At 43.5% G+C, this 27,735-nt stretch overlaps 2 protein-coding genes across 4 annotated transcripts in view; one reads left to right on the plus strand and one right to left on the minus strand.

Annotated features, from left to right (window-relative positions):
• Positions 1-19,926, plus strand: part of LOC125467598 (uncharacterized protein C10orf105-like) — a 122,024-nt gene extending 102,098 nt beyond the window's left edge. For 2 of the 3 annotated variants that reach the window (XR_009443011.1, XR_009443012.1), the window contains 2 exons: positions 11,023-11,102; positions 19,193-19,926. The gene's annotated coding sequence lies outside the window, so the exon portion shown is untranslated. Of the gene's footprint in view, positions 1-10,170; positions 10,233-11,022; positions 11,103-19,192 lie in introns of those variants that run through there. The other variant, XR_009443013.1, reaches the window with a different exon arrangement.
• cdh23 (cadherin-related 23) overlaps positions 1-27,735 on the minus strand; it is an 807,091-nt gene that overhangs the window by 371,066 nt on the left and 408,290 nt on the right. The window contains exons 15-16 of the mRNA XM_059640347.1: positions 18,114-18,351; positions 905-1,010 (exon numbers count right to left, since the gene is read on the minus strand). Of these exons, the coding sequence (XP_059496330.1) occupies positions 905-1,010; positions 18,114-18,351 (344 nt within the window). The remainder of the gene's footprint in view (positions 1-904; positions 1,011-18,113; positions 18,352-27,735) is intronic.

A 27,735-nucleotide genomic window follows, 5' to 3' on the forward strand; every position in this document is an offset into this window, starting at 1 on the left:
AGCAGTGATGTGATTCTGAGACTTTATAAAGCTCTAGTTAGGCCCCATTTAGAATACTGTGTCCAATTTTGGGCCCCACACCTCAGGAAGGACATACTGGCCCTGGAGCATGTCCAGCGGAGGTTCACATGGATGATCCCTGGAATGGTAGGTTTAATGTACGGTGAACGGCTAAGGATCCTGGGATTGTATTCATTAGAGTTTAGAAGGTTGAGGGGAGATCTAATAGAAACCTACAAGATAATGTATGGCTTAGAAAGGGTGGACGCTGGGAAGGTGTTTCCGTTAGACGGGGAGACTAGGACCTGTGGGCACAGCCTTAGAATTAGAGGAGGTAAATTTAAAATGGAAATGAGGAAACATTTCTTCAGCCAGAGAGTGGTGGGCTTGTGGAATTCATTGCCATGGAGCGCAGTGGAGGCCGGGACGTTAAACGCCTTCAAGGCAGAGATCGAAAAATTCTTGATCTCACAAGGAATCAAGGGCTATGGGGAGAGTGCGGGTAAGTGGAGTTGAAATGCCCATCAGCCATGATTTAAATGGAGGAGTGGACTCGATGAACCGAATGGCCTTACTTCCACTCCTATGTCTTATGGTCTTATGGTCTTAAAATGCTAACTCTGATTTTTTCTTCTCAGATGCTGCCAGACCTGCTGAGCTTTTCCAGCAACTTCTGTTTTTGTTCTTCATCTGAAGATGCTGGTTTTCTTTGAAGTGATACCACATTTGTACTCCTGAATACTTGCATTAGAGAACAGAGGTACAGGCAGTGGTTTCCAACAGGCGAGCTTACACAATGGAATCACAAACATTGATTGCCAACCACAAGCATAAACATCCCTATCAGCGCCCATTGCCCAGCTGCTCACAGGTATTGATCTGAAGGTAGCAACGTAGATCTTACCACCATAACCCTCTGATACTCTGATATCAAAGTAGTTGCTCAGAATTGAAGCGTTGAAAATGGTGTAGGTGATTTGGTTGTTTGGAGGTGAGTCATCATCGATGGCCTGCATTAAAACAAAAACAAAGATGGTGCGTCAGAGGCTGCCAAACACACTGGGAGCAAAATCAATGCTGCCTCGCACTGCAGAAATTGAAAAGCACTCAAATTTCCAAGCACTCAGATTTCAGATGGGAATACAGGAACTGGAGTAGGCCATTCAGCCCAGTGCCCTTTCCAAATTAATGAGCATACCATATTGCTAAACTTGAAAGGGTTCAGGAAAGATTTATAAGGCTGTTGCCAGGGTTGGACGGTTTGAGCTATCGGAAGAGGTTGAATAGGCTGAGGATATTTTCCTTGGCGTGTCAGAGGTTGAGAGGTGACCTTATAGAAGTTTGTAAAATCATGAGAGGCATGGATATGGTAAATAGACAAGGCCTTTTCCCTGGGAGTCCAAAACTAGAGGGCATAGGTTAAAGGTAAAAGGGGGAAAGATTTAAAAGGGACCTAAGGGGCAACTTTTTCATAGTGTGTGTATGGAATGAGCTGCCAGAGGAAGTGGTGGAGGCTGGTACAATTACAACATCTAAAAGGCATCTGGATGGGTACATGAATAGGAAGGCTTTAGAGGGATATGGGCCAAATGCTGGCAAATGGGACTAGGTTAGTTTAGGAAATCTGGACGGCATGGACAAGTTGGGCCAAAGGTCTGTTTCTGTGCTGTACAGCTCCATGAGTCTATGACTCTAAATCTATCAGCCTCGATGTGAGATACACTCAAAAAGTGAGTTTCCACTTCAGTTCTGAGGAAGGGTGACTGGACCTGAATCGTTAACTCTGTTTTCTCCATCACAGATGCTGCCAGACCTGCTGAGCTTTTCCAGCAACTTTGTTTCTGTTCCTGATTTACAGCATCCGCAGTTCTTTTGGATTTTTTTAAAAATTGAGTTTCCACAGCTTTCTGAGGTAGGGAATTCTAAAGGTTCAAAATTCTCTAACTCAAAATATAATCACCTCATCTCATTCCTAAATGGCATGCTCTTTAATTTTAAACGTTGCCCCTGGTTTTAGACTCCCCATTCAAGGGATAAGTCTTATCTGTGATCCGACTATCCTTTTAAGTATGTTGCACGTTTCAATGAGATCCTGTCTCATTCTTTGAAACATTAGATAATAAGTTACAGCCGCTTCCTGTATCCCTCAGCGATTCACACGCACCAGCCTTTGCCAGCAGTTTCCACCCTCGAAAATGCCACGACAGTTCATGCTTGTAAAGGTAACACTTACTGAACCTGAGGCTGAGGGCAGTGAGCGTTTCCCCCACATGATGTTGTTAAACAGGAGGTCCTGTGGGGCAGAAGGGTGCATGCCTATCTCTGAACTGGAAACTCAGGCCTTGGTCACCACCCATGACTTGATGGCCAGGAATGGTGCTACAATGTAACAAGAGCACAAGTCCAAAAAGGGGAGGAAGCAAGGGAGGGTCAAAATCCAAATTGGTGTTGGTAGGGGCAGCCCTTTTGTCTTAGATGTGCAGAAAGAGATTGCTGGTCAGCCATGCCTGGTGTGAAGTGGGCCTCCTCAAACTATAGCCTATGGTAACAGGTCAGTGGCCCATTCCAGGGAACACTAGCAACTGAAACAAATATAAAAGCATCTGCTTTGTCTGTTTCATTGCACAGTAAAAAACCTCTTTAGACCCAAAGTTGTTGCCAAAGGTAAGTAAAAAGAGTTAGATTTGTCTTTCCATGATAAAACATTAACAAGTCGTACTCCCTGTGCATTTAATTCTCGGGGCACTTGTCGCATTTCCACGTGCCAAAGTTATAGAAGACAGAGTAGAGCGATTTCAAACTGCAGTCAATTATAAGTTAATTGATTTTACGGGTATGCTCTGACTTTGAGCCTGAAATTTATAAGTAGCTGACATCCTGCAACTTTTCCGCATCTACAGAAATTAATCTGCAATTGACTCGGGGGTACTTACCACAATTAGACTGTGTGACCTTTGATGATCAGATCCCCTTAAACACAGTTCGAACTCACAGAAGAATTATATAGCATACACTGTAGGCTTTCACACACTTTCCAGAAACAATACCTTGGGAATTCTGCGAGGTACCACATTACAGCAGAACCCTAAGCCTGAGGAAACTCTGAGGTAAACTCTTGCTTTTCCAAGTTAGCTGAGCTTTTTTTGTCACTCTTTCCAATATACAAGTTGATCTCTTCTGGCCCTGCTCATGATGAGTCACAGGATATTATGCCTAATTGCTTTGCCAAGGCTTTGCATCATGCACTCATCAGGACAAACACAAGAATTCAAAATGAATCCAACAACTTAGCATCCTGGGGAGCCGAGGTTCCCTGTTGCTTTCCTCATGGCAACATCTCAGCCAATCAGAGTTGACATGCCACCCAATCGGCAGCCTTTTCTCCTACAGTATAAACAGTAGTCATCCTTTGAAAATGCATTGATTGATTGATTCCATTCTCTTTTCCTTGTGTCACCTTGACGATTGCATGTCTGAACTTCGCCGGAAGGAAGTAAGAGAATTCATTTTCTGCCAGATCAAAAAAAAAGTCATAATCTGCATTCCTCACAGAACGAAAAAAGGTGAAAATAGATTGTGCTTGTATCAGCCCTTTTCATGAAGAGGAACGCGGGTTTTCGGAGCAGGAGGAGGCCAATCGGGCCTTTGTACTATCTCAATTATCTGATAAGGTCATGGCTGAACGGCAATTGGTTTCTATCTTCCTGTTTACATCCCTCTTTCCTTGATACCCTTGTTTATGGAAAACAAATCAATCAAACTCAGCCTTGAATGAATTCAATACACGGTAGCTCAGTGGTTAGCACTGCTGCCTCACTGCGCCAGGGCCTCTGTTTGATTCCAGCCTCGGGCGACTGTCTGTGTAGAGTTTGCACATCCTCCCTGTGTCAGTGTGTGTTTCCTCTGGGTGCTCCGATTTCCTCCCACAATCCAAAGATGTGCAGGTTAGGTGGACTGGCCATGTTAATTTGCCCCGTCATGTCCAGGGATGTGCATTTTGGATGGATTAGCCATGGGAGATGTGGAGTGAAGGTGAGGGCTGGTCCTAGGAGGAATGCTTTGGAGGGTCAGTGTGGGTTCAATGGGCCAAATGGCCTCATTCCACACTGTAGGGATTCTATGACCCTGCCCCCACTGCTGTCTGTGTCAATTTCACAGACTCACTATCCTCTGACGGAAATAAATTCTCCTCATTTTTATCTTGCAGGAACACCTCCTTGTTTTAAACTATGGCCCCGCATTCTATTTTCCCTCCACAAGAAGAAGCATGATCCTGAGATTCACCCTATGAAGTCCCCTTGGGATCCTATAAGTTTGAATATGATCGCCTCTTACTTTTAAGATCCTGGGACGCAGGCCACCTGGCTCCGGGGCCCTGTCAGGCTGTAGGTCCCCAAAGGTTTCTCCAGTGCGTTTCCCTGGTGGTGTGGACTGTTTTAAGTCTCCTGCTCCCTGTCACCTCTTGATTTTCAGTTGTCTTTGGGTAGTTTTTCATGCTTCCCCCAGGAAGACATACAAAAAAAATGCCTGTCCAAAGTCTCTGCCATTTCCTTGTTATAGAGTCTTATATTCGACACCACAGAAAAAGCCTTTTGGCCCATCGAGTCTATGCTGGGCAAGAAACAAGACCTGACTATTTGTTATCAATTCCCCGGACTCAATCGCTAGAGGATCAAAAATAGTTTAGCTACTCTTCTTCTATTTAAACTCTTGTAGAAATTCTGGATAATTCTTTTTCTGTTAGTGAGCTTTCTCTCATACTCTACTTTCTCTCTATTATTTTTCAGTTTTTTTTTTGATGTTTCATTAGATCTTCCGTCCTGGATGCAGTTTGAATGATCCTACTGCCCAAGAATTGTAATGTTTTAAGACGGTTGTTCACTGCCACCTTCTCAAGGGCAATTAGGGATGGGCAAGATTTTTAAAAAATGAACCTATGTTTCCAATCATCCTGTTTACAGATGTTATTACACATCTCCAGCGTAGGTGGGACTTGAACCTCCTGGCCCAGGGCTAAGGAAACTACTACAGTGCCACAAGGGCCCTAGGGATGGGCAATAGCCAGCAATGCCCACATCCCACAAATAAATGAAAAGACAGAAACAGTAGGCTTGAGGGGCTGAATGGCCTCCTTCCTTTCCTATGACGGGGAGCGTTATCAATTTTTGTTTGACACTGCTGCAGGAACAATTGGTTCTTCTCTGTTCGGGATTTACGTCTGGCAATGGGACTTTTGCCAAGCAATGCTCCTGAAAAGACAATGCTCCTTTGCATATGAAATTTCCCCTCTTGAACATCCCATCAGTTTCACTGGTTGTATTGTACATTTAAAAAGTGATTTCGAAGCAACACATAATGGTTCCACCTGCTCCTCCTTTACCTTTACTAAATTAAACTGCCACGCAATGGAACACATTGTCAATTATATTAACATCACAATCACGTCTTAATCAGATACAATGACCGAAATGACAGTGGATTTGGGAAACTTGACAGTGCAGTAAATAGCTTTCTTTAAAAAAAACAAGTAATTAAGTATCAGTCAGTCTCGTTTTATCTCACAGAAATCGCAGATAACTGTGGGGGTTTGTAATTAAAGAACTCCCTGGCTCTGTTTCAATGGTCATGGATGTACAGCTACATAATACTGCTCACTCTTCCTTTCAATAAAGTGGCTGCGAGAGCTTAAAATGCAGTGACGGCAAGACAAACAGAAATTGGCCAGAATACCAGGCACGGCTGTCGTGGAGACTGCTGACATTTCTGACACCACCCATCATCCCAGGACAAAAGGGATCTTCAAAGCTGGGGCTCAGCTATTTCCAGAGGGAAGTCACCAAGAAGAGATTCTACGATTATAACCAAGCGCATTTTCACACTGAGGGTATCAGAAAGTGGGGATTTCCGCCCTGTAAAAGCTTCAATCTTTCTCACCACCACCTTCTCAAGGGCAACTAGGGATGGGCAAGAAATGCTGGCCCAGCTAGCAATGCCCACACCCCCCAATTGAATAGATATAAACCACTTTTTAAGGCTTTAACCAATCATGACTCCCTCAGTGACCACACGATATCAGATTATAGTCCAGCAGATTTATTTGAAATCTCAACCTTTCAGAACGCTGCTCTTTCATCAGGTGAAGTGACAAAGGAGCAGTGCTCCAAAAGCTTGTGATTTCAAATTAACCCTTGGGACTATAACCTGGTGTTGTGTGATTTCTGTACTTGTCCACCTCTGTCCAACACTGGCGCCTCCACATCATGGCCCCTCAGTGAAAACAATGACAGGAGAGGGAGACCTGTGTGAGTGAGTTGGGGCAATGGCAGGGGGAGGGAGTATAAGAATGTGGCGGTCGGCCTGTCAAAGCTGGAGTAAAGCTGTTCAAAGTTGGTCAGAGATCTCCGGAGGCCACTGTAGCCTCAAAGCTGGTGAGCCCCACTTTGGGAAGCCATGCAGGTTGTAGACACTGAGCATAAAATGAAACTTCCAGCTTCTTTAGTCAAGGGTATCAAAGGAAATGGACACAGGTGGGTAAATGGATTTAAGATACAGACCAGCTATTATCTGACTGATTATTGGAACGGACTCAGTTCGTAAGTCCATAAGAAATAGGGGCAAAGTTAGGCCATTCGGTCCATCGAAGTCTGCTCTGCCCTTGAATCATGGCTGATACGCTCCTCACATCCATTTTCCTACCTTCTCCCCATAACCTTTCAATCCATTACCAATTAAAAATCTAACTCCTGCTTAAATTTACTCAATGTCCCAGCCTCCAGCATGCTCTGGGGGAGCGAATTCCACAGATTCACAACCCTTTGGGAGAAGTATTTTCTCCTCAACTCTGTTTTAAATTTGCTACCCCTTATCCTAATACTATGACCCCTCGTACTAGAATGCCCCACAGGAGGAATCATCTGCTCCACCGCTATTTTATCCAAACCTTTCATCATCTTGAACACCTCAATTTGACCTCCCATCATTCTTCTAAATTCCAGACAATAAAGGACTAAACTACCCAATCTCTCTTCATACAACAAACCCCACGTCTCTAGGATCAATCTTGTGAACCTCCCCTGAACTGCACCAATGACTCCACACCCTTCCTTAAATAAGGGGAGCCAGAACTGTGCACAATATTCCAGGTGTGGTCTCAGCAATGCCTTGCATAGTTGCAACAATACTTCCTTACCTTTATATTCTATTCCTTCAGCTATAAAATCCAACACTCCATTCACTTTTTTTGTTATCTGCTGTACCTGCACGATAGATTTCTGTGACTCATGAATGAGGACGCCCTGAACCCTCTGCACCGGATCACTCCGAAGTCTCTCTCCATTCGGATAATAGGTCAAAAGACCAAAATGCATGACCTCACACTTATCCACATTACCTCCATCTGCCACATTTCGGCCCACTCTCCTAACCTATCTATATCCATTTATAAGGTTTTCATTTCCTCATTGCTATTTACTAATGCACCTATTTTTGTGTCATCCACAAATTTGGCTATATAGAGCCTTCTATCCCTCTGTCCAACTCGCTAATGTAGATTGTAAACAGCTGGGGTCCAAGGACTGAGCCCAGTGGCACCCCAATTGTTACTTCTTCCCATCCAGAACAAACCCCATTTGTCCCGACTCTCTGTCTTCTGTCCATCAGCCAGTCACCTATTCAAGCCAATAAATGACCCCTAATCCCAGATGATACAACCTTGTGAATTAACCTTTTGTGCGGCACTTTATCAAATACCTTCTGAAAGTCCCGATACATTATATCTACAGGATCCCTATTATCCATTTTACTTGCTACATCTTCAAAGAGCTCTAGAAAATTAGTCAAACATGATTTGCCATTCATAAAACCTTTCTATCTCTTATGGATAGCATTTTGACTTTCTGAATGTCCTGATATTGCTTAACAAAAACCGAAAGAACTACAGATGCTGCCCCGACATTGCTTCCTTGATAACTGATTCCAACACTTGTCCAGCAACAGGTGTTAAGCTAACTGTCTGTAATTTCCCACATATTGCTTCCCTCCCTTTCTGAATAGGAGTGTTACATTAGCAATTTTTCAATCCACTGGAACCTTTAATTGAATTTTGGACTCAGGATTTATGTTACTAAGTTTATTAATAATCACACATTGGTGCGCCATTTTCCGGCAATCTCATCTATTCTCACTGGGCACAAGACTGTGTTGATTCCTCAAGATTTGGGCTGTTGTGAAGTTGGGTAGAGTAGTTCATGTTTGTAAAATGATGGCGGCGGTTGGGGGGAACAGTTCATGGTCCCTTTAAAAGATAATGTGTTTTTCCTAGGCTTTGCAGACTTTTTCAAAATGTGCAAGTGCACAGAGAGCTCCTGAAATTGGAACATCGTATCAAAAGGCATTATGGTTAATAACCCAAGCAGTGGTTTGTTTTGTTATTATGACAACCAGTTTGAAAATCAGCCAATTAATTTCAACCAGGCACTTAGAAAGTAAAAACCAATTAGACTTAAATCTGTATGGAGCTCGAAGAACACTGATGGCCAGGTAGCATCAGAGGAGTGGGAGAAGGGTCCTGACTTGAAATGTTAACTTTCTTGCTCTTCTGATGCTGCCTGGCCTGCTGCGCTCTTCCAGTCCATAATACTGTCCATTATATCTGACTCCAGCATCTGCAGTTCTGCATGTCTAAACTTTAATCTGACATTTTTGACAACCTAGGACCAATCCTATTATAAGAAATTGCTAGGTCATCAAGGGTATAAAAGAAGAGGGTATTCGAAAATCAGTGAGTCAGCAACTGCCATCTGTTAGAGTTAACAACCAGCAGCCCTAAAGAGAAAATCACTGGCTCTGACAGAATTATCCAAGCTCCCACGGTAACCATCATCTGGCTAAATGTACAGTGGCACTCTTTGACAATATTCATGACACAAGAATTTGATGGAGAAAGGTGCTCCTCACTGAAGAACAGGGGAGAAGGCACAGAACATTCTGGAAGACACATCCTGGTTGTAATTTCGAGAGATTAAGTTTTAAGTTTTTTTCTTATTTAATTTGGTTTATATAGGTAGTAATTTTCTTTATTGGAACATCATTCCATTAAAACTTTGTTTAATTCTGGAGTAGTTAGTAGTTGAGGGGGAATTGTTCAGTTTGTTAGTAGTTCTGTTAAATTGTTCACAGTTACAGATAGATAAATAAATTATTACTTGTTGATTAGAGAGTGACTGTCAGGAGTTCATTTCTTTTAACCTCCTCTTTATAACAGATTGGGAGGCGTAGGGCTGGTTATACTACTTTTCACACTTCCTTTAACAGATTATGAGGTGAGGCGAGGTTCCCTAGGTGCTTCAGTTTTAGTTATTTAGAGGGAGTGCTGACCACTGCTTCATAACAGACTAAAATTCTAGACTATTTCCAGATGGCTGGCTTTATAAATGCACTCAAAAGCACCCAAGCAGAACGCACAAAATAAGCATATTAAATTTTACCCTCAATATGTTTAGTCTGCTCCCAATTCTAACCAAGTATTTTGCTGTCAATGGCTCCAAATATTGTTCTCAACCAATTCTACCCAGAAATGCAGAAACTGCCAAACCTGCTGTATGTTTCTAGAATGTTCTGTTTCTGTTCCAAAATAAAGATCATCAGCAAATCTAAAAAGGCATACTTGAATATTTGGTTGGTAGAACAGAATTTGAGTGCTGCTGAAAGACAGGCACGTTGCTGAAGTTTTTCATTTTGCACTCGTCAGGACAAATGCAAGAATGCCAAATCTCAAAAGATCACAACAACTTATAGTCAAGTGCTCCTGCGTTTTACCCTGCACTGATGAAGGTATCTTTTGAGGTGACATATTAAACTGAGGACTCATTCTAGTGATGATAGAACAGCTGCTGGTGCTATCTCAAAGAGGACGAAGGAAATCCTTTCCTGTATCCTGGTCAATATTTATCCCTCAATTAACATTGCAGACAAGCCCTGCATTTCAAATAAGTGACTCCAAAAAGCAATTCATTCGTTGCAGAGTGCTTTGTGTGTCGTGATGTCACAAAAATTCTACACAAATTCAAGTCTTTTAAAAATTAATTCCAATCAAAGGCTTTGCTATTTGTTGACAGAGATAATACATTGTACACACAGAGTATAATGTTATCTTTGCTCATTACATTGCTCAGTAACTTACATGGGAGAACAGAATCAGAAGGAAGCTGGACCCAATCAAATTGAACGACTGCGTAAGTAAAATAATGAATTGAATCACTTACAGTAAATGTGATGTCTTTGAACATTTTAATGCACTTCTTAAGGGACAATGGTGATTCAATGCCCGTACTGTGCCCATAAGGCACAGTAGTTGTAATTATACTGTACTTGAGCGATGAAACTATTTCATTTATTCAAAGACGTATCTTCACAAAACACGAGTGGCCCTGGGATGACCTAACATCTCCAAAATACACCTGATTTTTCAAATGAATGTTAATTTTACAAAATATTAGCTGTGAGGCTTACAATCTATAGAACACTCCTTTGAAAAAGCAGCAGACACATACTCAAGGATTTGAAGATTTTCCTGGCCTCTATTTTAAATGAGGTATCATGCAGTTCAATACAACTCTGATTAAGGCACCAAGATTTAACCTCTGACATTTTTGACGAATAATTACTGGGAACAGTCAACAATAAGCTGCTATTTCCTCATGCATGTGTTGTTCTTCCAGTTTCAATTGGTAGATGCTGTATTGGAAGCTAGATGGGTTTTTATTGAACTGATTGATTATAGGGCTTTCTCCAGCAAAGGCAAATTGTCCATTACACTGGGTATTGTGTAAGTGTTGACATACAATAGAATGCTTCTCCCATTTGCAGAAGTGCCATTGTGCATTTGAAACTGAAGATTAAACTGTTGGGATTATGGTTGTAATGATGAGAAGAAATTTAAATGTGCAGTCTTTTTAAAATGGAAAAAAAACCTTTAGCAGCTTTCACTGAGAGTGTGCAATGTTATCATTGTTCATTACACAGGTCTAACTTCTGCAAGATAACAGAACCAGGAATTAATCTGAGTGAATGCACCTAATCAACAGAACCACCATCTGAAAAAGGTGAGGAATGAGATGGGAATTACAGAAGCCCCAGCCTTGCAATTAGAATCATAGAATCCCTACAGTGTGGAAGCAGGCTATTCGGCCCATCAAGTCCACCCAGACTCACCCACCGACCATATCCATGTAACCCTGCATTTCCCATAGCTAACCAACTAACTAACCTGCATATCCCTGACACCGTGAGCAATTTAGTATGGTCAATCCACCCAACCTACATATACAGATAGTGTCATTTAGTCACACAACACAGAAACAGGCCATTCAGTCCAACCAGCCCATGCTGAATACAATACCAAAGTAAACTAGTCCTACCTGCCTGCGTCCCTCCAAACCTTTCCTATACATGTACTTATCCAAATGTCTTTTAAATGTTGTATCTGTACTCACATCCACCACTTTGTAAGGAAGTTCATTCCACATGTGTAAAAAATTTGCCTCTCGTGCATTTTTTAAATCTCTCCTGGTATCTTAAGAATGTGTCCCCGGTCTTTAAATCCCTCATCCCAGGGAACAAAACAACTACCATTAACTCTAACAAAACCCCTGATTATTTTATATCCTTCTATCAGGTCTCCTCTCAACCTCCTATGCGCCAGTGAAAAAAGTCCCAGCCTATCCAGTCTTTCTTTATAACTCAAGCCTTCCATAACAGGAAAATCTATTCTAAATCCTCTTCAGCTTAATAACATTCTTCCTATGGCTGGGTGGCCAGAATTGTGGAAGGAACTTGGAGCACCCCCAGAGGTAACACTGGTGAAACATGCAAACTCTACACAGACAGTCACCCAAGGGGAGGAAATTGAACCCAGGACTCTGACACTGTGAGGCAGCAGTGCTAACCACTAAGCCACTATGCTGTTCCAATTGTCTGACATGATTGAGGTTCTTGGGGCCAATGTGGGGTAGTGCAGGGGCTGCAGGGTAAATAAACAGATTGACTGTGGCATTGTGACAAAGCAAGCTATTAAAGTGGGTTGACTAGTCAAGAACACAGCTGGAGCAGGAGATGGTACAGTCGAGCGATAGGCACAATTCTCTGCAGATGAGTGGATGAATCTAGGTGGCTGTGATACCTGGCTGGTGTTAGGGTCTGGGATATCTGCTCAGGCTGGAGAGGCCGTGTGCATTGGGAGGGGTAAGATCTGTTTGTTGTGGATCATACAGAACCAGCAACGCTGGGTTCATACAGAACATGAGCAGCTCGGGGTCAAATTAGAAAACAGATCCATTTTCCTCTCTCATCATTCACAGGAAGCAGGTGTTGCTGGCTGGCCCAGCATTTATTGCCCCATCCCTAAATGCCCTTGGGAAGGAGGTGATGAGCTGCCTTCTGGAGTCTGTTGCAGTCCTTGAAGTGTAGGAACAATGCTGTTAGGAAGAGCGTCCCAGGATTTTGACCCTAGGGCACTGAAAAAATAACAATATAATTGCCTGTCAGGGTGACGAGTGGCTTGAAAGGGCATTTGCAGCTGATGGTGTTCCTATATATCTGCTGCGCTTTTCCTTCTTTGTGACAGCAACTACAAGTTTGGAAGGTGCTGTCAAAGGACTTTGAGAGTTAGCACTTTGTAGGTGGTACACATCCCTGCCATCAGTGCTGAAGGAACTGAATGTTTCAGGAATTGGTGCCAATCAAGTGGGTGGCTTTGTCCTGAGTAGCATGGAGCTGCTTGAATTTTGTTGAAGATCCACTCATTCTGGCAAGTGGGGAGTATTGTGTTATGGTCTTGACACGTGACGGTAGATAGTGGACAGGCTCAGGGACCGAGGAGGTAAGTTGATCACCAGAGAATTCCTAGCCTCTGATTTGTTCTCACGGCCATGGTAATTTTATATGGCGAGTCCTGTTCAGGCTTCTGGTCAATAGTAACACCCAAGATGTTGTTACTGGAGGGCTCAACAAAGGTAATGCTATTGAAAGGCATGGAACCAGGTTGCTAAGATTGGCACCTGAACAGGTATTTGACATTTTGGATTGCAGTAAAGATAATCGGGCAGCTCAGTTCATTAAAGATGATGTGAGTAAATATTGTGAAGTGACCTTAGCACAAAACAACAAGATATAGAATCAGTTTGGGCACAGTTAAAACATTTCAGAGGGAAGAGATCACTTGTCAGAGATTTTACAGGACTGCTAACAATAGTCACTCTGTAGAACAGAGTGTACAAGAGGAACTAAATCGGATATGTAAGAAAGGCACTGCAAAAGGTGGCTTCCTCGTGTAGAATGGGTGAATCAGATTGGCAAAGGCAGCCTGGAAAAGGAAATCACACAATGTGTTCAGGATGATTCCTTAGAGCAGTGTGTTCGACAGCTAAATAGGGCACAGCCAATCCCCAGTTGGTAACGTACAATGAGAAATTGGTAACCACATTGTGAAGGGGCTTCTAGGTGTCAGCAATCTTATCATGGTAGAAAAGGAATTTCATATTCAATGTGAAGGTGAGAAACGTGGGTGAAGGTAGAAGAGAAGAATCAGTGGACCCATCTGTGGAGTGAAGGGGATAACACGGTGTAGGTCTGGATGAGCACAGCAGGCCCAGCAGCATCAGAGGAGCAGGAAAGCTGACGTTTTGGGTCTGGACCTGACAAAGGGTCTTCTGAAGAAGAGTCTAGGCCCGAAACGTCAGCCTTCCTGCTTCTCTGATGCTGCTTGGCCTGCTGTGCTCATCCAGCTTTGCACCGTGTTACCTCAGATTCTCCAGCATCTGCACTTCCTACTATCTCTGTGAAGAGAAGGCTGTATCTTACAAAGAAAGGCTGAACAGTTTGGACTTTACAAGAATGAGCTCTGTTCTGATCAAAACATCCATGATCCTGAGGAGATCTGCTAGCATGGATACCAACAAAATATGGAGAACAAAGGGGCAAAGTTTACAGATAAGATGTCTCTGTTTTAAGATGGAGATGAGAATAGTTTTAGGGAGGGTCGGTAGTGCTGACCACAGGGAGAGAGGTGACACAAACAGGAGAGCTGATTGGAGATGAGAACAAAACCAGACCAGCTACAGTCATAGTGACTGCACAGCTAGCCTGCAGGCTCACAATAGTCTACTCCTGCCCCTATGTATGGTACTTTCTTCCAACGTTATACCATTATGTATGAGCAAGAAACAATGAGTATAATGATACTGCACTTGAGAGGAGAATCTATTGGATTCACTCAAATACATATCACACAATATGTGACTGCCTCTCCGATGACTCAACACCTCGCCTGCACATCTTTGAACTGTGAGAGATAACTGGAGCACCTGGAGGAAACCCATACAGACACAGGGAGAATGTACAAATGTCACGTGGACAGTCATCCAAGGCTGGACTCAGTTCAGCATCTCTGGTGCTGTGAGACAGCAGTGTTAACCACTGAATCTAGGAATATAGAACATAGAACATAGAACAGTACAGCACAGAACAGGCCCTTCAGCCTACAATGTTGTGCCGACCATTGATCCTCATGTATGCACCCTCAAATTTCTGTGACCATATACATGTCCAGCAGTCTCTTAAATGACCCCAATGACCTTGCTTCCACAACTGCTGCTGGCAAGGCATTCCATGCTCTCACAACTCTCTGCGTAAAGAACCTGCCTCTGACATCCCCTCTATACTTTCCACCAACCAGCTTAAAACTATGACCCCTCGTGCTAGCCATTTCTGCCCTGGGAAATAGTCTCTGGCTATCAACTCTATCTATGCCTCTCATTATCTTGTATACCTCAATTAGGTCCCCTCTCCTCCTCCTTTTCTCCAATGAAAAAAGTCCGAGCTCAGTCAACCTCTCTTCATAAGATAAGCCCTCCAGTCCAGGCAGCATCCTGGTAAACCTCCTCTGAACCCTCTCCAAAGCATCCACATCTTTCCTATAATAGGGCGCCCAGAACTGGACGCAGTCTGTAAGCTGAAATCTGCCTCAGCATCTTGAAGAAGGGACATCATTGATCAGCTTCCTCTTGTCTAGGTCACTAAGTGATGCTATTGTAAGTGTGAATGCTTGGCTATTGAACAAAGACAAGGCTGTTCTGACCTGACCTGCCTGTATCAAATCACCGAGTGGCCACAGACCAGTCCCTCAGATCGCACAAAAAGCACAGCATTTCTCTGCAAAGTAATGGGCTTAGAGGGAAAACTGCCTGAAAAGGGGGAAAAAGATAAATGTCCTGAATTCAGTATCAGTCACATTCCAAAATGATCAAACTCAAAGGCTGCATTAAAGAATCGATTTTAAAACAGATGGGGAGAAACTACTTCTCCAAAAGCATCATGAATCTGTGGAATTCACTATCCCAGACTAGAGTGGTCTTTAAAGACTCCATTTTGTAACAAACAATTAAAAAAAAATCTGTTGGCAGTAGCATTCTGGAAAATATCCAAATAAATAAAAAACATGACTAGACTTTTAAAACCTTCATTGCTAGTCATTAGGATAGCTCGGTATAGTTCTGGCCTTATGATAGAGGCATTAAATAACTGAATGAATCTATGTTCAAGGTCATAGAATCCCTACAGTGTGGAAACAGGCCCTTCAGCCCAACAAGTCCACACCGACCCTAGGAGCATCCCACCCTGACCCATTCCCCTCTGACCCACCTAAGCTACTCATCCCCGAACACTACGGGTAATTTAGCATGGCCAATCCACCCTAACCTGCACAATCTTTGGACAGTGGGAGGAAACCGTAGCACCCAGAGGAAACCCACACAGACACAGGGAGAATGTGCAAACTCCACACAGCCCGATGGCGGAATTGAACCGGCTCCCTGGCTTATGTGAGGCAGCAGTGCTAACCACTGTGTTGTCCCTGTTATCTGTAGGTGGAAGAGGAGCAGGAGGAGGCCATTCAGCCCCTTAAGCCCACTGCACCATTTAATATGAAAAGGGCTGGTCTCATCTCAGCCTTAACTCCAATTTCCTGCCCACTTTCTCTAACCCTTCAACTCATTACTCATTAAAAACCTGGCTGTCTCCTCCTTAAACTTACCCAATGTCCCAGTGACCACTCTAGTCTGGGATAGTGAATTCCACAGATTCATGATGCTTTTGGGGAAGTAGTTTCTCCCCATCTGTTTTGAATCTGCTACACCTTATCCTAAAACTATGACCCCTCACTCCAGATTGCCCCACATGAGGAAACATTGTCTCTATGCCCACTTAGTCAATCCCCTTCTACATCATATATATGGCTCTTTCTTCTAAACTCCAGACAGTATAGGCCTAAGCTAAATCTCTCCTCATAAGACAAACTCTGCATCTCTAGAATCAATCTAGCGAACCTCCTCTGAACCACCTCCAATGCAACTACATCCCTCCTCAAGTAACAGGACCAAAACTGTATGCAATACTCCAGGTACAGTCTCACTAATGCCTTGTACAGTAGCCGTTCCCTACTTCTATAATCTATTCCTTTAGCAATAAAAGCCCAGAAATCCAGTCAGCTTTTGATAAGTCCTGGGAGACACTGTAGAACTTTTACTTGCTGATAACGATATTTATGAGGTGGTGAGGGGCACATTTTTTTGCCTGTGGCAGGGTATTGGTACCTGATAGGATAATGCTGATGTTAACTCTCGTGATAAGATCCAGGCATGGTAAAGTGATACAGAATGATCCAGAGGCTTTTTACAGCTTACTAATACATATAAATATTACATTCACAAGCACATCTATGTCAGGGCTAATACAGAGCTATTTGATCACAAATAAACAGTTGCATTGGCATGGCATGCTTCTAGTGGCCGCAGTTAAGATGGAGTCTGAGACCTTTACTTCCTCAGGTCACATGTGGTGATACACTGATGCTGTCATGAGCATACTTCTGAAAGGTTTATTGATATATTGACTGTGAGACAAAACACAATAGCGTCTTAATGGGTTTTAACGTAAACAAAGACTAAAAGTCACGGAGAGTAATAATGTGTTAGATTTTAGCCGTATGTTAGCGGGCAAGGCAACTCAAGGCTTGGTCATGTGGTTACTGAGCTCAGCAACCATCTCACTTGATCTCTTGCAATTCTAAGTGAATACCTAAATAGGTGGAGAATGGGCTACAGATTCACCGCCTTATCCCGTAGCATAGTCTCCTACCTAGTGTTTGATCAGAGGGAACATTTCACTGTCCACTGCAGCTCAGCACAATTCCAATGTGTCACTGTCCGGTGTCTGTCACCCAAATTGAGACCACAGGTTGGAGCTGCAGAAGTAGGCCATTCAGCCCATTGGGTCAGCTCCACCATTCACCAAGGTCTTGACTGATCTGATAATCCTCAACTTCACTTTCCTGTCTTGTCCCCATTATCCTTGATTCCCTTTCTGTTTGAAGCCTCCCTTAGCTTTGAATATACTTAATAATCCAGGCTCAACAGCCCTCTGCAGTGAAGAATTCCACAAATTCACTCACTTCTAAGAGAAGAAATTCCTCCTCATCTCTGTCTTAAATAGGAGACCTCCTGCTCTGAGACTATATTCTTTGCTTCTAGGCACCCCGACGAGAGGAAACCATCTATCCATACCTATCCTGTGAGTCTGCAATATTTCAGCAAGGTCATTGCTCATTCTTCTAAACTCCAACAACCTACACAACATCTCTTCTTAAGGCAGTCCCTCCGTACCCGGTACCAGCCCAGCAAACTCAAACGCCTGAAAGTTCAATGCTTTTCCAGCAAACTGTGACACAAGGAGGTGACCTCTGTGATGAAAATGCTTAGCCTTTGTTCCTTGCACCTTTCCCGTCTCCCGTTGCTGTTGGATACTTGGGTGTTGGGAGGACGGGAGACTGAGCCAATAACCACATTCCCAAAACCTCACCAATGAAATATCCTGCCAGCACAGCAGCTAAGGAACAGGCAGACTCTGAACTCTCCCACTTGTGTATGGCAGCCCGGGATCTGGTGGTGGCGGTGGTGGCGAGGGTGCGTTTGTGTGCGCGCATGCGCCTGGTATTAGGAGCATGGAGGAATGAGGCGTGACTGTTGCCCAATCCCTAAACGACACAAAATTGCTTCACTTACTCGGACTCTGACCACCTGCACTGGAGCAGCCTCGTTCTCTCGAATTGTTCCCAGGTAGGTCTCTTTCTGAAAGGTGGGCACATTGTCATTGATGTCCAAAACATTGACTCGCAGTCGTCCTGTAGTCTCTTCACCACCGCCATCCTTAGCTATAACAGTTAATGTGTATCGTCGCGTTGCCTCGAAATCTAACCTCTGGATGAGAGTTACTGTACCAGTATCCTTGTCGATTGCAAACCTGCCAGAGAGCAAAGAAAAGTGTTAATGCAACAAACTGCAAAATACATAAGAAAAATAACAGGAGGAGGTGGTGGCCTCCTGGTAACATCTCTTGAGCAGAAACCCTCCAAGGTTCATGTCCTGGGCTCATGGGTTCAACTGAGACAGAGGGTGCAATCTGAATTCAATGAAACATCTGGTACTAAAAACCCACCAGCTTCACTAAAATCCTTTAAGGACAGAAATCTCTGGTCCTCAATCAGTCTGGCCTACATGTGGTTTAATAGCGACGATCTTGAATTTATGGTCAGTTGGCTGGATGGCTGGTTTGCGATGTAGTATGATGCCAACTGCATGGGTTCAATTCCTGCACTGACTGAAGTTACCATAAAGGACTGTCCTTGTCAACTTCTCCCCCTACCTGAGGCATGGTGACCCACCGGTTAAACCTCCACCAGTTGATGAGAGAGCAGCCCTATTGTTTGGTAAGACTATGGTAATTTTACATTTTATTTCTGGTTACTGGTTTCAGCCTGTAACACCAGTGGAAACATTTAACTAAGTTATCTTACAGAACTCCTAAAGAATTCTGAACTTCTCTAAGGAGGCCACCTTTTCATCTCTTTTCCACTGAAGAAAACGCCTCAGCCACTAATGTGTTTCCAGATGATTAGATCCTCTGCATTTGCGTGGCATCCTTTTGCAAATCCTAAATCTCCCGTTTGTCTCTGTAAAATAGAAGTTGGGCCCAACAAAGGCTTGATGCAGGTTTACAATGTAACTTGCGCTGTTTTTCTGTTCTTTCCCGTTTTTCTGGAAATACAACACATGCACACACTTTTCTGTGCTTTTTTGTACAGCCCATTAACCTCACTATATGCCTTGCCAAACTGCTGGGACAGCAATCCACTGGAAGTTTATGGAGAGGATTCACAGAACAGGCATTAGCTACATTTTGGCGTGAAGCACGGAAAAGCAGTTGGATCTTACCACATCCTCGGCAGAATAAAGGCAAACATGTCTGTAAAATAGTGGCCTGCACACCAGGGTGGCAAACAACATGTGATGGCTACATTTCTCTACGGTCGTGTATCAAAAGAACATCTAGTCAGGACCGCATCAAATGCCAAGTGATTTAACTGATTTTTCCATCTAACCAATTCCCTTTGGACCTGGGAATGTGCTTTGTAGACCTCTGAACTACGAAATCAAGGTGAATACACAATTATTTTCTTGCGATTCCCATTCCTAACAAAAATAATTAATATTCTGGAGCTAGTAACAAAGATGTGTGTGGTTAGTTTATCAAATGGATTTACAGACTACATTTCTTATGCTTGAAGGAAGGCAGCCGATCGCTAACAGCTGATTAATGTTTCATGATATTAGAATTCAATTTACATATTTACATTATGCAAATTGAAACAGAGGAAAATTTGATGACAAAGGCAACGTGTGGGACATTCTGGAGACTGTCCTGTGGGAAATGGTCAGGTTACTTTCCTTCAATATTAACAGGTACACCACCCACACAGACTGAATCACAAGCAGAAATTACAAAACCTCAATGATGATAATATTAAATAAACACTAGAAACGCACGTAAAACAGTGTTTTTTTCTCTCTGTCTCTCTCTGGCACAGACACTTTTGAAAAACACAGTTACTCCTTTAGGGTCTTCCATTGAGAGCTTTGAAATGTGGTTATTGTAGGATACTCTTAACAGTGTAACAACAAGAGAAAAATAGGTAGCTGACGACAGTTACAAGACAATAATTCTGTCGAGTTGCTTGCAAGCAGTCATAAAAACACAGCTTGAATGGTTTACAACCAACAGGGACCCCAGCAATGAATTATTTCCTGAAATTCACTGCTTGTTTCCCATTGTCATCGATTTAACACGTCTCTGAACCTCAACTGTTAGACAGAAGGATTCTGCTGGTGATGGCAGCCTTGCAGGTGAGACAATGCTGAAGAGAAATTAGGCATTTAAAAACTTAGTAATGCATTCAAAAGATTTTTGACTTATTAAAGCAACACCAATAATATTAAAACACACAGTTAACGTTTCACCATCACATTTTTAATCACCAAACTCTACATATCAAAAAACGTAAATCTACTAAGAAAGCACAATGACTTCTTTGTCAGAAACAACTATGTTTACAAGGAGAGGTTGAGTTGTTCCACAGAATCATAGAATCGCCACAGTGTGGAAGCAGGACATTTGGCCCATCAAATCCATCAGCGACCCTCTGAAGAGCATCTCACCCAGACTGAACTCCCTTATCCTATCCCTGTACCCCTGCGTTCTGCCTGGCTAATCCACCTAACCTACACATCCCTGGGCACCACGTTCAATTTAGCTCTTCTACAACGTGCACATCTTTAGATTGTGGGAGGAAAACGAAGCACCCGGATGAAACCCACAGCTCCTACTCATTGGAGTTTAGAGACATAAGAGGCAACCTTATTGTAATATCCAAGATTCGCAGGGAGCTTGACAGGGTCGCTACCTCAAAAGATGTTTCCATTTGTGGGAGAATCTAGGACTGTTATGTATGTACAGTCGGGGATGCTGGCCTTTAAGCAAACTGATCAGATGAGCTGGAAGGGATGGTGCTTGGGCCCAATCTTGTGGAGCTGTGAGCATTGTTAATAAAGTTTTCCCGTTCAGTTTTACCATTTCACTACCTGGTAATATAATATCTGGTTCTAAAGGAAGCACCAATATAACGAGGAGCAGAGGGCATAATCTCAGTGTAAGGAGCTATAAGCTTAAGACAGAGATGTGGAGGAGGGAGTGAATCTGTGGTGGCTGGGTCATTAGGTATATTCAATGGTGTGATAGATTTTTAGTCAGTAAGGGGAATCAAGAGTGATGTGGAAATGACAGGAAAGTGGAGTTGGGATTATCAGATTAGTGGATGAGACATGATGGGCTGAATGGCCTACTTCTGCTCTTGTATCTTATACTCACTAGCTTGTTGATTAATGCCTGTAACTATTTCTTTTTAAGCTGATAAGGGAATGGTGGGAGACTTCTAAAAGCTGAACAGTTTTACTTGGTACCTTTGTAAACAACTTGTCACAAAAGTTGCCATGGTGAAATCTCAGGATAAACTGACAGAATCTGACATTGACAATCTTACACTGGTGTAGTATCACTGACAGCCTCAGCATTTCCCATTTGAAGCATTTTCTTTAAAGGGTCAGCATCAAAAAATGTAGCAGGTAACATACACAGCAAAATCCCACAATAAAGTTGCTTCAGGGGACAAGCTATTGGCCAGGTCAATGAGGAATACTCCTCTTTGAACTGAGCCATGCAATCTTTTATCTTCACCTCATCCAAAAATTGGCACTTCAGGTAATGCAGCACTCACTCAGTACTGCACTGCTGCACCACCCTGCAGGTTGAGGCTGAAACTCACAAACATCCAGAAGCATTACTCACTGAGCAACAAGGGAAACCTGCATTGTACGCACAGTCCATCAAAACTTTGTTGCCAGAATTTTTGTGCGCTATGAGCGCACAGACATCCAAGTGAATCGCTTGCCCTGCTGATAAATAACAACAATTGATAGGTTCATCAAGGGCTGCACTGAAAATCTTGTCCAAAATGCAAGAGGAAAACTGTGGAAAATCATTATTTTACCGTGAGCCATATTTAAATATTTGGGCAGTGGTGTAATGAAAAGTGATGCATGTGTCATATCCTCGCAGCAAAATAAATTAACTTTATATTTTGCAATGTAGTCTGGCAAATGTGGATTTGAAGAGAATTGTTTTTTTTCATTATTTGCACATTATATAGTAATTGACATGTTTTATCACATTACTAGCACCTATTTAATATGAAGCGCTGAGGAAATTTGGAAATATTGCTCCACAATGCTAGAACTGTATAAATGATTACACGTTACAGAATTTGCTACACAGGAGTTCATTTAGATTATATTGAACAGTCAATTTGGATTCCACTTTCCATAAAGTTCGCTGCATTTAGTTTTCACAAGCTTATGTAATCCCATGTTAAATATCTTTTCTTGAAACTGAAATACAAAGCTGGGCATCCCTAAGGTTTGTGAGTTGGCTCCTGTTTCTATTCTTCGCTCAGTTCAGGCACCCGGTAGGGTTCAGAGTCAATGAACTGCAACTACCTCCCAGGTCTCACCTCAGTGCAGATCATTTTCACATGAGGCTCAGGAATGGTAGCAGAGTCCTGGAGTATAGCGAGGCCTGCTCCCAGTTACACACTATTATCTGGTTTGCAACACTGAGTGACGCCAACATTGACAGTTCAATTCTGGCAGCAGCTGAGGTCACCATGAGAGGCTCTCCTTTTTAACCCCTCCCTTTGCCTGAGGTGTGGTGACTCTTGGGTTAAATGACCACCTGCTCACTGCTTACCAATAAAGACACTGTCAGTTGAAACAATGGGCCATGCTGAGCGAGGTGAGGGGGGCAGAATGTGCAAGAGCGCAAGGAATTCACTTCCAAAATATTTGGGGTGGGGTTTATATTCCTCACACTCCGTTGCACGTACAGTGACTTTTTTTGAGGGACGCTGTGAAGCTGAGAAACATGAGGTAACTTTGCAATCACTCCAGCCCAGGGCGTATACCCAAGGCAACTGCAGCTTGTATAAAACTACAATGGTTGCATTCCATAATCAAGCTTGTTAATACAAGAATACACTTGTGAGTTATAAAGAGAAAGCGCTGGAGAAACTCAGCAGGTCTGAAAGTATCTGTGGAGCAAGAAACAGAGTTAACATCTCGCGTCCAGCATGACTTTTCTTTGGAGCTTGTGACAATCTATTTGTGATTTTTGTAAATGATTTTGATGAAGGAGTGCAAGGGTGGATTAGTAAGCTCATGGACGATACGAAGGTGGGTCAAGTTGTGGACAGTGCGGAGGGCTGCTCTAGGTTACAAAGGGACATTGATCGGACGCAGAGCTGGGCTGAGGAGTGGCAGATGGAGTTGAACCCTGAAAAGTGTGAGGTGATTCATTTTGGAAGGACAAACCCGAAAGCAGAATACAGGGTTAGCAGAAAGATTCTTGGCAGTGTGGAGGAGCAGAGGGATCTTGGGGTTCATGACCACAGTTCCCTGAAAGCTGCCACCCAGGTGGATAGAGTTGTTAAGAAGGCGTATGGTGTGTTAGCTTTCATTAATAGAAGACTTGAGTTCAAGGGCTGTGAAGTTATGCTCCAGCTGTAAAAAGCCAGGTTCAGCCACATCTGGATACAAGATAGATGTGCAAGCATTGGAAAAGGTGCATAGGAGATTTACCAGGATGTTGCCTGGAATGGAGGGAAGGTCTTACGAGGAAAGGTTGAATGAGATAGGGCTTTTCTCTTTAGAACGACGAAGGATGAGAGGTGACTTGATAGATGTGTAGAAAATGATCAGAGACATAGATAGAGTGGACAGCCAGTGACTTTTTCCTTGGATGGAAGTAGCTGTTAGAGAGGGGGCATATTTTTTAAGTGAGTGGAGGTAGACAAAGGGGAGACATCACAGGTAGGTTCTTTACTTGGAGAGTGGTCAGGGCGTGGATTGCGTTGCTGGACAGGGTAGTGCAGTCAGCTTCATTAGGGGCATTTAAGTGGCTATTAGTTAGGCATATGGATGATGGTATAAGGTAGGGGTGGAGGTTAGATAGACCTTAGGATTAGGGTAAAAGTTCGGCACAACATCGTGGGCCGAAGGGCCTGTGCTATGCTGTACTGCTCTATGTTCTGTGTTCTAAGGCTGTTGAATATGGCAATACTGGAATATTGGAAGATTGGAAACTGTCTGTGTGGAGTTTGCACATTCTCCCCGTGTCTGCGGGGGTTTCCTCCGGGTGCTCCGGTTTCATCCCACAGTCCAAAGACGTGCAGGCTAGGTGGATCGGCCATGCTAAATTGCCAATAGAGTTCAGGGGTGTGTGGGTTATAGGGGTTGGATCTGGGTGGGACGCTTCAAGGGCGGTGTGGACTTGTTGGGCCGAAGGGCCTGTTTCCATACTGTAGGGAATCTAATCTAAAAACCGGAAATTGCTGGAAAATCTCAGCAGGTAAGACAGCACCTGTAGTGAGAAAGCAGAGTTAATGTTTCGGGCCCAGTGACCCTTCTTCAGACCTGGATCCCAGTTAGGTTGCTCATTTCCGACATCCTCAGTTCTTTGGTCCTTTTGAATATTGGGTTTGGCTCACTCTTGCCTCTGAATTAGAAAATTCCAGGTTTCAGTCCAAATTGAGAAGAAAATCCAGTCTGATACTTCAGTGCAGCACTGAGGGAGTCCCACACTGTCGGAGGGTCAGGGCTGAGGGAGCGCTGAACTGCCGGAGGGTCAGTATTGAGAGGGTGCTGCACTGTCAGAGGGCCAGTAATAATTTCACTGTGCATCCTATTGATTGATTAGTCACTGAATAAAAACACAATTGTTAATGTACAGAGTGGCAGCGCTGGTTCTCTGGGTAGCACGCTTGCTTCTAAGTCAGAGGAATCTCATGTGCAAACTCTGGGCTGAATCCCACCCAAGCATGGTAATGAGGAAGGGCTTCATTGTTACAAAGACCATTTTTGATGACAACCCTCAGCCTGACATAAAAGTTCCCGTATCGCCACTTCACAGAAGATATGCTGGGGTTTGGGGTTGGGGGAGGGCTCTTCCTGGTTTCTCGACCAACATCCATCCTCTGCCAGAGTCAACATCATGGCCAATGTGCTCCAACTTGAGGAACAGCACCTCATTTTCTCATTGGGTACTTGGCTGTCTTCTGTACTCAACTCTTAAGTTTAACAATTGTGGATCATGAGACGTAGTCACAACAGGTCTAAAGTGCAGTAGATGGCCCTTTAGTCCAGAGTGTGTGTCAATCAGAAACAACCATCTAACTATTGTCATCCCATATCCCAGCACTTCCACTTGGAAGTGTACACCTAAATACTTCTTACATGTGATGAGGGTTTCTGTCTCTACGTCTACAGGTGGCAAGTTCCAGATTCCCACCACCTTCCGAGTTAAAAACCTAAGTGTTCGGCCCCTTTTCCCTGGTGATAGGTCCCTGCACCAAGGGGAAATGTTTATTCTGTCGACCCTGTCCATGCCTCTCATAATGTCGTCTCAGTTTTCTCTAAGCAAACCAATGCCAGTCGGTCCAATGTCTCTTCATAACCTCATGAGTTCTGCCCACATGTTGATGTTGATTTTTTTTTGTGCCATCACCCATTTTTGAAACATGTTTTCATTGTTTTGCTTTTGGGCAGTGCTGCTTATTATTCTGCTACTCACACTCCCACAGCCGAGCTGCTTTGTCTCGTTATTACAACTATTAGCACTCTCTTTGCTTTATCATCTGTGGCATCTTTGTTGTCTAATCTCTTCCACCCTCTACCCTAACTCAGAGCTCTCCATTTATTGATCCCTCCTGCCATTTTCTTGACTGGGTAAAACTGATCAAATTTCTATCTCTTTCCATTTTCTGAGTAGCCACATTTGATTCAAAATGGTAATACTGTTTCTCGCTTCGCAGACGCTGCCAGACCAGCTGAGCATTTCCAGGACCTCCTGCTTTCAAATCAGTGAACCGTAGGGTTATTGGGGTGTGGTCATGGTAGTGTCCCTCCCTTTGAAACAGGAAGACCCAGGGCAGGTCCCACCTGCTCATAAGGGGCATCATAATAACTCTGAACATGTTGATTTGAAAAATATATCAATAAACCAAATTATCTGATCACTGTCACCTTTCTTCTGAAAGTCCCCTTTTGGACATTGCAGATTGGGCCAGCATTTCTTGCCTGTTCCTAGTTGCCCTTGACCAGGTGGTGGTGAGCTGCCTTCTTGTGCAGTAGGTAGATCCACAATGTCATTAGGGAGGGAATTCCAGGATTTTGACCCAACGACACTGAAGAAACGGTGATACATTTCAAAATCAGGTGGCTAGGAGGGGAACTTGCAGGGGGTGGTGTTCCCATGTATCTGCTGCCCTTGTCCTTCTAGGTGGAAGTGGTCTGGGGTTTGGAAGGTGATGTCTGAGGATCTTTGGTGAATTTCTGCAGTGCATCTTGCAGATTGTTACACACTGCTGCTACTGAGGGTCGGTCGTGGAGGGAATGGATGCTTGTGGAGGTGTGGAGGCAATCAAGTGGGCAGCTTCGTCCTGCATGGCATAATGCTTCTCTAATGTTGTTGCAGCTGCACCCATCCAGGCAAGTGGGCAGTATTCCACCAAATTCCTGACTGGTGCCTGGTGGACAGGCTTTGAGGAGACAGGAGATGAGTTACTCGCCTCTGGCCGGTATCCTGTGGCAAACACAGTTGAATTGGTTACCCCCCGAAGGATGTTGATGATGGGAGATTCAATGATGGTATGACTACTGATAGTCAAGGGACAGTGATTAGATTGTCTCTTATTGGAGATGGTCATTGCCTGGCATCTGTGTGACAAGAATTCTGCTTGCCACTTGTCGGTCTAAGCCTGGATACTGTCCTAGTCTTACTGCATTTGGACACAGATGGATTCAGTATCTGAGGAGTTACAAATAGTGCTCAACATCAGAAAATTTCCCACTTCTGACCTAATTTGAAGGGAAGGTTATTGAAGAAGCAGCTGAAAGTTGTTGGGCCCAGGACACTAAGATGTAGTGGACATGGAGAAGGTGATTCCGTTTTTAGGAGGCACGAGGACCTGAGGAAACATATTCAGAGTGAAGAGCTGACAATTCTCAACTGAGATCAGGAGGAATTACTTCAGCCAGAGAGTGATGAATCTGTGGAACTCAACACTGCAGAGGGCTGTAGAGACCAGGGTATTGAATGACTTTTAGACAGAGATAGGTAGGTTCTTGATGAATAAAATGAGACAAAGCAGGAGAATGGAGTTGAGAAACATATCAGCCATGATTGAATGCAGAACAGTTACTTGATGGGCTGAATGATCCAATTCTGTTCCTGTATCTATGGTTTTATGGGATTCAGTTTTGTAGGAAAATGCCTGCTACAGTTCTTACACTTCATTATATGCCAGAAATGGCTTGTAAGTTCTTGGCAATATTCCACAATCACAAATGCCGATGTACAAATGCACGTTTTCCCTTTGGACTTTCTCTACATTTTGCACGGTAATGTAAAGTGACCACTGGCTTACCAGAACATCGGGCTGCTCTCTCATTAGAGAGAGATGACTGATGGTAGTTTTACCTAAAGGTCACCATGTCCCAGGTGAGGGGAGGGGTTAAGGAGAGTCCTTTATGGTAACCTCAGTCAGTGCAGGAAATGAATCCACTTCTGGTATCGCCGCACAGCGTAAACCAGCTGTTTGGCCAACTGAGCTAACCAACCCTGGACTTTGCATACGTCTCCGGTTGGAAAAATCAAACCGACTGTTCAATCTACAGTTTCAGA

The sequence above is a fragment of the Stegostoma tigrinum genome, chromosome 37 (assembly GCF_030684315.1).
Source record: "Stegostoma tigrinum isolate sSteTig4 chromosome 37, sSteTig4.hap1, whole genome shotgun sequence".
NCBI lineage: Eukaryota > Metazoa > Chordata > Chondrichthyes > Orectolobiformes > Stegostomatidae > Stegostoma > Stegostoma tigrinum.